The 10,326-nt window shown below is 52.1% G+C and overlaps 3 protein-coding genes across 3 annotated transcripts; 2 read left to right on the top strand and 1 right to left on the bottom strand.

The window, feature by feature from the left end:
• Window positions 1-534: 534 nt before the first annotated feature.
• Window positions 535-1,461, bottom strand: INS49_004737 (uncharacterized protein; the record flags this gene model as incomplete). Its single annotated transcript, XM_043165525.1, has 2 exons — window positions 535-1,303; window positions 1,383-1,461. Coding segments are annotated over 2 exons (848 nt in total), but the record flags the coding sequence as incomplete, so codon positions are not given.
• Window positions 1,462-2,844: 1,383 nt separating this feature from the next.
• Window positions 2,845-4,587, top strand: INS49_004736 (uncharacterized protein; the record flags this gene model as incomplete). The annotated part of the gene is made up of 3 exons (XM_043165524.1): window positions 2,845-3,790; window positions 3,844-3,881; window positions 3,994-4,587. The coding sequence occupies 3 exons, from the start codon at window positions 2,845-2,847 to the stop codon at window positions 4,585-4,587; spliced, it is 1,578 nt and encodes a 525-aa protein (XP_043018239.1).
• Window positions 4,588-6,526: 1,939 nt separating this feature from the next.
• INS49_004735 (uncharacterized protein) lies at window positions 6,527-8,191 on the top strand (the record flags this gene model as incomplete). Its single annotated transcript, XM_043165523.1, has 4 exons — window positions 6,527-6,759; window positions 6,852-7,069; window positions 7,151-7,505; window positions 7,588-8,191. 4 exons carry the CDS (start codon window positions 6,527-6,529, stop codon window positions 8,189-8,191), a joined length of 1,410 nt encoding a protein of 469 aa, XP_043018238.1.
• Between the last annotated feature and the right edge of the window lie 2,135 nt (window positions 8,192-10,326).

Raw genomic sequence — 10,326 nt, 5'->3', positions numbered from 1 at the left:
TTTAGGTACATATTTTAGTCGGCATTTGTGAGTTTTCATGCACATTATCTGAATGTGATATGTAACACTGTAATAACTTCCTAAACATAATTAATTGGCTTGCGCACTGCTCCTTGAATATTAAGAAGAAAATCAGAGGTGTGCTATACTAGTAGCTGTTGATACAGCCTCAGTCTCAAGAAGTAGAGCACATGTACTGAACTAGCCTTGGGTTGTAAACAAATATCATCATGTCTCTCATAAACTGAGTTTCGATATCTTTAATTACCACTTAGGTCCCTAATTCGACTCTGATCATGTTCTTATTCAACTTATGGTACTTTTGAAAAACAAACTCCCACTGAGAGGGTCGGTGCGTGAGTGCCCACCATACGCCCTATGGGTGCCTTCTTCTGCAGCGCCCCAGGGCCCTCTGAATGCCCTTCTTTTTGCTTAGAGAGGTGTCGCCCGCTTAAACTGAAATAAGTTAATTGAGGCCAGCTGCTGTGTCTTGGACTCCCTCTCGCGACACTGCCACTCTGCTTGATTGCTCACATCCATACAGCATAGACTCCTCCATCCACACTCTCCTTAATGACAACCCCGACACATTCAAACTTGACATTTGCCCTCGAGAACAACGCTCTAACTTTCTTCCTCAGCGGCACAGAATCGAGTGCTGAGTAGAGCATCATTTGTGAGTCGTCCCGAACCTGACGCGCGATCGAGGACATCAAGACGTGGTCGCTCAAACAGAGGCGGATAACTTCCCCCCACTCCTCGTCAGAGGTCAAAAAATCATGAAAACTTGAGTCGGTGTCGCTGTCCCCAGACACCGCCTCATTGTTTTCTTCGTCCTCCCCCTCTCCATCAGGCTGGATGTAGTCCACCTGTATATCCGTATTTGTACTATCGAAGCCGTCACCGCCGTCACCGTATTCCAGGTCGTCTTGCATAGACGCAAGAAAGGAGATTCCACTCATAGAATGCCTATGAAGGCCCTTCAGCCTCACATGCTTAAGATTCGGGTATTGTCCGACCGACACCCGCTTCGCGAGATCGAGGACCAAATGTCGGGAACCCATATCGAAATCGTCGATGAACAGCTTCCCAATGGACTTGGGTAGCGTATCGCTCAAGGACTCCCTGCGCCACGCGAAGTCGTAGCCTAGCTCTCCTTGTGTGACGTGTAATGTCGTCAAAGCTGTGAAATCCATAATCGGTGGCAGGGGTCGGAAGAACTCAATTTCGGTGTTGTGTCTTGACCCAAAATCCAGATTCAGTCGTTTCAGGATTTTCTTGTTTTGGCGTAGGCCTTCGACCACTGTGAGCGTGGAGATGTTAGTCAATGTTCCCAATCGCGTGCCGTACACATTGCGGGATCTTTGCGGGTAGAGACTCACCATCAGTGGCATCGGCGACACGGTCAGGTCCGTCTGTTGGGTAATCTAAGTGCCATCCTGTTTCGTGGCGTAACACCATGGTGCGCTTGAACCTGAAGTTCTCCAAGCAAACAAAATTGGCCAAGAATCTTTGGAATGTCTTGTGAGGGAGCCAACATTCGTGCAATTCCAAAGTAATGATCTTGCATGCCGGCAGCCGCAAGAGGAGGAAAGTCGTGAAAGAAGACTTATGCCAGAGTCTGTGGCATCTCAAATGGGACAGGTTCTCGGCAGCGCTCAAGATCGCCCGCAAGTCTTTTCTTGCATCCTCCATACGCACCCTGGAGTCTCCTGTGTCGAGCCATGGCCTGTAAAAGAATTTTCTAAGGTATGGCCCGTAAGAGAGTTCTCGAAGGCACGGAAAGGACAACTGACTCTCGAGTCCGATGGCGCCTGCCTTCATCGCGAGGACACGAAGCGTCTGGAGCCCGGTCAGGCGGTTTAGCAAGGATAACTCTCCGCAGACAGAGTTCAAGATAATTCTCCGAACCTGGCTTGCGACGTGAGGAAGTTCAACAGAAAATTTCAAGGAGAGGCGGCGCGTAAACTGCCTGTCGTTGTTGCCGAAGACATGGAATAAATACGGCTGTGCGACGTCGCGGACGAACTTGCAAGTCTTGCTCAGGGAATCGAGGTCGTCTCTGAACCGGACGGGGCTTATTGGAGGCAGGCTGAGTAGGTTGGGAGTGTCCTCGCAGTACGAGCATAGACACAGCAGCTTGCAGATAAGATGGAGTATCTCCGCAGGCGCCGCCGCGAGCCCAGTCCGGATTCCATCTCGACCGTGGTCAACGTTGGCAGTGCATCGATAATTACTGATATTGACCTGGTTTCTCAGTATGAGATCAAGAGAGTTCCGATCTTTTGACGGATGAGGTCTAGACATTTTAGAATTTCACGGACGTATGGGGTGGTTTTCTTTTCTCCGACAATTAGAACGATGAGGTGTTGGTCGTTGCGAGGTATGAAATCAGACAGGTCAGAGGTTGTCGGCGAGTTGGTGAGGTGGAACTGAAAATTAAAACTTCTGATGAATTATTTAGTTTCGCTTTTCTCATCTCGTGTCATCGAGGTTCGCATTCATATTGCACTAGTGTGGCTTAAACTTGACCCAATGCTGCCATTTCTTGCAATATTTGCTCGCGACTAGACACTCACATCATCGCATTGAAGCTCAAGCCCAACGCTAGTGCATCAGAATTGGGTGATATCGACAGAAATTGACTTATATTCGAAGTATTAAGAGAACTTCTCTGCTGCCTTCTAATCTTTGAAAAGGTTCACCCAGATGTCTTACTGAGTCCGCCGCACTTCGAATATTTCAAATTACATACTGCCCAACCCTTAATTGCTCTCAAATATCGACATACTTCGATTTCGCTAAGGAACATTTACACTTGGCACGGCTGAGCCCATTTCACCAATGGCGTCTCTCGCACACACCACATCGAGTCCGAAACCCCAGACCGAGGACCGTCACTTCGACATGACACGCGCCGGCGGCGATCGAGGTACAAGCGAGCATCGCTGGGTTGGAGGGCTTCCGCCCGAGATCTGGCTGTGCATCCTCGACCAACTATGTCCTCACTGTCGCCCTAGCCCGGTGCTCAAGCCGGGTGTCCAGTTTTCGGATCGTCCAGAGTGGTCTATGATACCGGGGCCTCTGCGGCCGCGATCGAGACGTGATCTGCTATCAATGACCATGACATGCAGAGCGTTGCGAGACCTCGCGCAGAATTACGTGTTTCATTGCTACGACAGACCAAATGGACTTTTATTCTTGTCCTTCCGAGAGACTGTGACGCGTCGACCAGATCTTGCCAGACGGGTCAAGGAGATAGCCGTATCTTCGGACACCTACCAAAGATGGATTCTCGCACAGCTCAGCAATGTCCGCACACTCAACTTCGGAATCCGACCTTTCCTCACGCTAGCGCATTATGAAGATTCTGTCACCAAGAGATTGGTACCGGTAGACTGCTTGCCAAAACTGGGAAACATAACGCTCAAACCAGTTTCGGGCCACCAGATAGTCGACATTGCTCATGGGAGGGTCTGGCTCGAGAATCTGATGCCTGCCGCGCCTAAGCTGCGAAGTCTGTGCTGTTATCGATTCACCGACTTTACGTACAGCTCACCCAACCTAGACATAGTATTCCCTGCTAAGAATACATCCCCAAACTACGCGGGGCTGCCAAAGAACAAGATCACCAGCCTGAATTTGTTGCAAACATGGTTTCGTTTCCATTCTTTGGGGAAACTGTTGGGCAACTTCAAGAATTTACGTGAGTTCAAACTGTCACGCATAAACAAAGCCGTGAACAGCGTCATCGTTGATGAAACAGAACGCCCTGTTGACGGCCATGATGGTAATTATCTCCCACCACCCCCCTTCGCCTTTGACCGTGCTGACTTTGTATAGTTGTAACCCTCCTCGAGCCTCTCAAACAGCAATTGGAGGTATTGGAACTGGACTTTTCTGGTTATCCACTATACCGATACAGCCAGAGGACTTTTGATTATTTCTTTATCAGCTTTCACAACACTGAAGAGTATCAAACTGTGCTATCAGAGCATCGGCATGTTTCCCGGGCTGCGTGTGGAGTCCTTGGGCGACATGACGGACGAAGAGGCAGCTGCACACTTCGCCGCTTGTCTTGAAAAGAGAAAGGATATTCTCGTAAACCTCCTTCCTTGTAAGTCGCTGGAGTTCCTCCATCTTGACGACTTCAACAGCTGGTTCGAGACCGCGGTGGTCGAGTTGGCTCGGCGTGCAAGCCGCGGGGGATTTCCCAGCCTCAAACACGTGAGGCTGCGTGGAAACAGTTTGTGGATATCGGATACTGCGGAGTGGGAACTGTTCTGGAAAGAAGAGAAGCTCGTGGAAAAGGACCGGCCACGATACCACGGCCTGAAGAGCACGGTTCCAGAGAAATACCGGCATGAGGCAAGTGTCGAACGAGCCATGTACGACGCTGAAAAGGAGTGCGAGGCCCGGCAGTTGTTTTTGGCCGCTGGCGTGCTGTTCGAAACGTTGTGTGTGAGTTGGCCTGTACCGGCGGACAATGATTCCAGTTTCAACAACGGCTGGATGAGAGCGTATCCTACAGCGTGTGCTGGAGATTGCGGGAATCCAGATTGTATCGTGGTGAAAAGCACACCATGATGAATGAGCCGACAGTACTCAAGCTGGGGTTCAAGTCTTTGATTCCATGGGAAGATCTACGACGCATGCTTTGTAGAAAGTTTATAATTTATTCTGGACTGAATGTTCCCACCTGTGTGACTACTCGAGAAGCATCTACTTCATCATTCTGCCCCAGTTCCCACAATGTCTGTCCACAACCACCCACGCTACGGTAGTCAAGGCAACAGTAGCGGTGCACCCCCATATCACCGCTGCTTTCTAGAAGGAATAGGGCCGACATCGAGTGAGAACGTAGGCATATGCTTTTTTGCCTGACTGGCATCGTGTCTTTGGGCTTCACCATCGGTACAGTCTATGGAGTATGTACAAGTGGTATGAGGAGCCGCAGCGCAACTTCTGGGCCACTATCTCGCCTTCGTATCGCCTCGTCTTTGGCGTTCAATTGATGTCGATACAGTGGATTGTACTGAGCGCTTGAGTTCCGCGTCTCTAGATATCTAGGGATGTCGCCTCTCAGGAGCTTGCGGTGTAGCTAGCTGTGGAACAACCTGATTTCACAGAACAGACCTTGATCTCCAGGGTCACTTTATAGCTGGACGTCGTCGACCATGCTGTAAAGGCCAACTGAAAACTCATGAATGCTTGACTAGGTACGACTTGAAATGGGAAAGCAGAATATACTTGTCAAATCTTGGCCGGCAGTCCCTCAGCAAGGCTCATTCATCCATGCCCCTCACGACCTAAAACCAGCGTGCCGGGTGACAGTTTGGTACAAGTCTTTTGGGCCAGTCTCTTCACTCTTCGATGACTCTTGATTGCGTTTTGACGACCCAAGGCAAACCGATCGGTCTATGCACAATAGGTTCTTGTAGCAAGCCAGCGATACCTGGCTGATTTCAATGAGATTGTGGTTTGATAGAGTTTACTAGTACCGTAGTATGAACCTGGGAAATGCGACTGCTAATCTATCTGGGGCTAGACCCGGGATCTACCCGGGGGTCACAACCTTGGGCGCTGGCCCGTCCGTGGAAGTTGGCGTGTCCATGGAGCCGACAGCCTGGGACCAACAGTCGATTAACCGGCGGCACAGCATGGCCAAGACGTGGGTAGTGGACGGGCTGAAACGTGACAGGTCCCAGTGTCACGGTGATGATAGACACCACATGCAACGCCCGTGGGTAGATACAGTAGATATGGTGTGCATAATTCACAGGCAAGTTTAGACTAGATTACAGTGTATTCCTGAGACATTTCGCTGGTCTGGCAGCTGCATGGGTTGCTTGCTCACCTCTCGGGCTATCATTGAGTCGAGGCAGCGCCCCCTTGGCCTCAGGCCTCGTGGCAAGCCGTTGGTCTCAGTCCGGCATTTCGCTCTCGGCAGCGATGTCTCGATTTGGTATGGAGCAGCTGGAACTGGGCCAAAGCATGTGTCTCCCCGCATGAGGTACCTTCGCGGATTTCCCGACGGGTCCACAGGTTCATGGTCCAGGCCGCTTGGGGGCCTGTCGAGCCCATCTCGGTCAAGCCTTGGAAACATCCCCCGAGGTGGAAGGCGGCCCCCGGCCCCGCTAGAGCTGGGGCAACCCTGGACCTTCCCCAGGCCCCGTCGGTTAATGACTGGAGCCATTGGTCTGGGGATGTGGGGTACAACACGCACAACTGCCAGAACATGGGGTAGAAGGGCCGAAGCAGAAATCATCCTCGTCACCCGTCTCCATATCTGATAATCCACGTCGACCCCCGGGTCCAGTCGGTCCAGTCGCTGGCTCCTCTCTCGCCTTTAATCATCGACTGCGCGATCGTCCCTCGTCGACACTCCCTCCCTCTACAAACGCTCGAACATTGGTTCCACCGCGCTCAGAACGACGGAGCGACAGAGCGACAGTCAATCACCCATCGTCGACGCAAGACTGGCCGTGTCTGCTGAGTGAAGGGCAAACTCAGGACTCGAGGCAAGATGTTTTCCAAGTCGTTCTGGAAGGGCCGCTCCCTGCGCACCTCGGACAAGAAGAGGACAAAGGCCGCCGAGTTGACGCTGAAGGAGTCGCTCTTCCCGATCTGCCTCGTCACCATCCTCTTCTTCCTCTGGGGCTTCTCCTACGGTCTGCTCGACACCCTGAACAAGCATTTCCAGAATACCCTGGACATCAGCAAGGCTCGATCCTCCGGCCTCCAGGTCGCCTACTTTGGGTGCGTCCCAACTCTCCTCCTCCCCCACAGTCTTGGCGCCCAGTGTATGCTTCCGTCACCAGTCCCCACTGACAGTACGTGACCCCCATCAGCGCCTACCCCTTGGCTTCTCTTGGGCACGCCGCCTGGATCCTGCGCCACTACAGCTATCGAGCCGTCTTCATCTGGGGCCTCTTCCTCTACGGACTTGGCGCCCTGCTGGCCATCCCTGCCATCTTGAACCGCTCCTTCGCCGGCTTCTGCATCTGCATCTTCATCATCGGCAACGGCCTGGGTTCGCTCGAGACGGCTGCCAACCCTTACATCACCGGTAGGTTCTACACTGTCCTTGGCATCCCACCATCAGTCACGATCAGTATGGGCCAAGTGCGCTGACCTGGGCTTGCTGCAGTCTGTGGCCCGCCCAAGTATTCCGAAATCCGAATCAACATCTCCCAGGCCTTCAATGGCATCGGCACGGTCGTGGCCCCCGTCCTGGGCTCCTACGTCTTCTTCAACTTCGACGACGTAAAGGCGCTGCAGAACGTGCAATGGGTCTACCTCTCTATCGCGGTTTTCGTGTTCATCCTCGCCTTCATCTTCTTCGTCTCGGATATCCCCGAGATCACGGATGCAGACATGGCCTTCCAGGCAGAGGAGTCTCGCGCCTCCGAAGACAGCGACATGCCATTCATAAAGCAGTACCGTCTTTTTCATGCTTCTTTCGCCCAGTTCTGCTACACTGGAGCCCAGATCGCCATCGCGAGGTACGCCAGAGACTCATAGAAAAAGCCGACAGCATACGAAGACCCTTTTCGTATAAGAAATGCCGCTGACAGAAAACTTCAGTTACTTCATCAACTACGTGACCGAGTCCCGCACCAACACCGACTCCGCCCTCGGCTCGCAGTTCCTAGCCGGCGCCCAGGGCGCCTTCGCCGTCGGCCGTTTCGTGGGCGTTGGACTTATGAACTTCATCAAGCCCCGCATCGTCTTCGGCATCTTCCTGACCATGTGTATCGTCTTCGTCGGGCCCTCCATCACCCAGGGCCAGAACACGGGCATGTCGATGCTCTACGTCACCCTCTTCTTCGAGTCCATCTGCTTCCCGACCATCATGGCCCTCGGCATGCGCGGGCTGGGCCGCCACACCAAGCGCGGCTCCGGGTTCATCGTGGCGGGTGTCTTTGGCGGCGCCGTCGTCCCGCCGCTGACGGGCGCCGTGGCGGACCTGCACAACACCCCGACCGCCATGGTCGTGCCCATGGCCTTCTTCATCGCCGCGTGGTCGTACGCGCTGGCTGTCAACTTCGTGCCCAAGTACCGCGACACGGCGGATGCGTTCACCGAGACGGAGATCGGCCTGCACGGGCACCACGAGGGTGTGGCTGAGGATGGAAGCCTCGGGGGTGATGAGGAGAAGGATGTTGTTACGGATCAGAAGGAGGCATGATTTTCTGTCATTTTTGATGCGATGAGTTTGCACAGGCTGTCTGGGGGACTATGACGTGAAAATGGTATGGTCCTTTGGCAGTCTGGGCCTTTAGTACCCGATACTATGGGTCGCGTATGTGTGACGCCTGCAATTGTTTCAAGATACCAATTATTATTATGCATGCATACCGCCATGTTTTATTCAGTTCCAGCGTCCAAGCTTGCGAGGGCCATGTTGATGTCCCTAAAACTAATGTGATCAACATTGAGTAAGCGCTGGGCGAGACCTCTGCCCGGGGACCGGTTGCTGTGGAGGAATGGGGCCGCATTTGGTTTCAAGGCATGGTACCTCATAGCCAGCCCACTCTGTCTGAAGTCCAAGGGCCACCGCGCAATTGTCAGTATGATACCACAAGAGAAGTAGTATAGCTTGATGAGACCCAGGAAGGACTATCGTTTTTTATTTAGTGGGAGACCTGGCCCAAAACACGCACCATAGTCGATTTCAGCCACCAACGCTTCTGTGACTTTCTCGTACGAGAAGGTAGCTCAGGGAAGCGCCTCAAAGAGCCATTGCCCATCACTATAGATGTCCAAATCGTTAACTTGCAGCTCGCAAACGAGAGCTTCTAAAGGATCATCAAGTGCACATGGTCCTTTGGTAGTCTAGTTTCAAGACCCGGCATTACGTCTCGTACATACGCGATACCCTTCAACTATTTCAAGCTTTCTGAACCCGCGGGCAATTCGGCTGTGTTTGAAACTGATAAGAGAATAAGGTGGAATGCGAATAAGCTTTAATCGAGACCTCTGCCTGAAAGCTGATAGCTGTTTTGGCTGTCACCGAATTTCATTCGTCCATACAGTAGTACTGCTTTGAGGCCTTTGTGCACACGTGGATTTTGTCTTCTTGGCTGTCACGAGTTTGAGCTTGTTCTCCTTTATTCACCCCACAGCCGGACCAATGGACTTCGAGTTGAAGCGATAACTGCATAGCTATCAGTAAAATCCTGGATTTGGGCACTTGTAACAGCCTCGGGGGATTGATTCTCACACAATAATACATGATTGAGCCCTGGTTCACCAGTGACAGCACAGATTAAAATGCAAACGGTCATTTACCTGTAAACACTCATTTCTTCTAATATAACCCTCGGCATTCCTACTTGTATACTTTTACTGCCCCCATAGATTGCATTTGGATGATCTCTATACAAAAGGTTATCCCAAATAATTTTAAAAGTCAGCATGGGAAAACAGGAAAGCTGGTCTTCGCGCATACTTCCAGATTGTGCATGAAGTTTCCCATTGTCCTCCTCTGCGAGTGTTTTAGGGCGTGACAGCAACTAGTGCGTAGCCCTGTCTTCAAGGTAGGAAACATGTGAGTAGTCTATTTGATGCCCTGGAACCCCTTTCGGTGTTGAGCAGAAAATAACGTGTGGATGGGAATAACGGTTGTTCAAGGGACAACGCTTAATCTGAGGCCTCTTGTTGGCTATTTTGTTACGCTGTGTTTGCCTTCGAATGATTGCTGGAACTCATATTCCCTTGCAACAGTAAACTGAGCGAAGAGTCTACAACGCGTCGTCTCCTGTGCGTGAATGTGGTTGTGCTTGAGTGGGCACCCTGACTTAGGAGTACTTAGCTCCCATCGTCACACCCCCTCCATTGCCAGGTTTCCACGAGGCACGCAAGCACAGAATCTATTTGAACCCATCCTTCAAACGAGCCAGCGTCGTACAAGGCCCGGCCAAGCTTATCCCTGAGCAATCATTCGACCCTCTCATCCACCTGCTCTGCTCACTCCTCCGAGCCTCACGGCCCCACCCGGCCAGAGTAATACTATCTTCGAACAAGAATGTACCGGTCCCCTTGGACTACCGTGAATCGGTCAATTCAACACCCGTTGCCGTCCCTCCACCCAATACCTTCCGTCGCTTGCTTCCGCGCCGTGCCACGCTCACGCTGTCTGTACGCAACGCATAGTGCAACCAAGCGCGCGCCATCGGTGGCAGATTTCCCATTGTACTTGTGTTCACTCTCCATGCTCACCCAAAAAGCCCGACCAGGTCTATCTGCAAGCAGCCATTTGACCCGCATGTTCTTACTTATTACTCCTCTGCGCCTCACCCATACCTCACGGCCCCCATCGGC

The sequence above is a fragment of the Diaporthe citri genome, assembly GCF_014595645.1.
Source record: "Diaporthe citri strain NFHF-8-4 chromosome Unknown scaffold_12, whole genome shotgun sequence".
Classification (NCBI taxonomy): domain Eukaryota; kingdom Fungi; phylum Ascomycota; class Sordariomycetes; order Diaporthales; family Diaporthaceae; genus Diaporthe; species Diaporthe citri.
The sequence above is the reverse complement of the archived record's forward strand: the minus strand, read 5'-3'. Positions and strand labels throughout refer to the sequence as shown.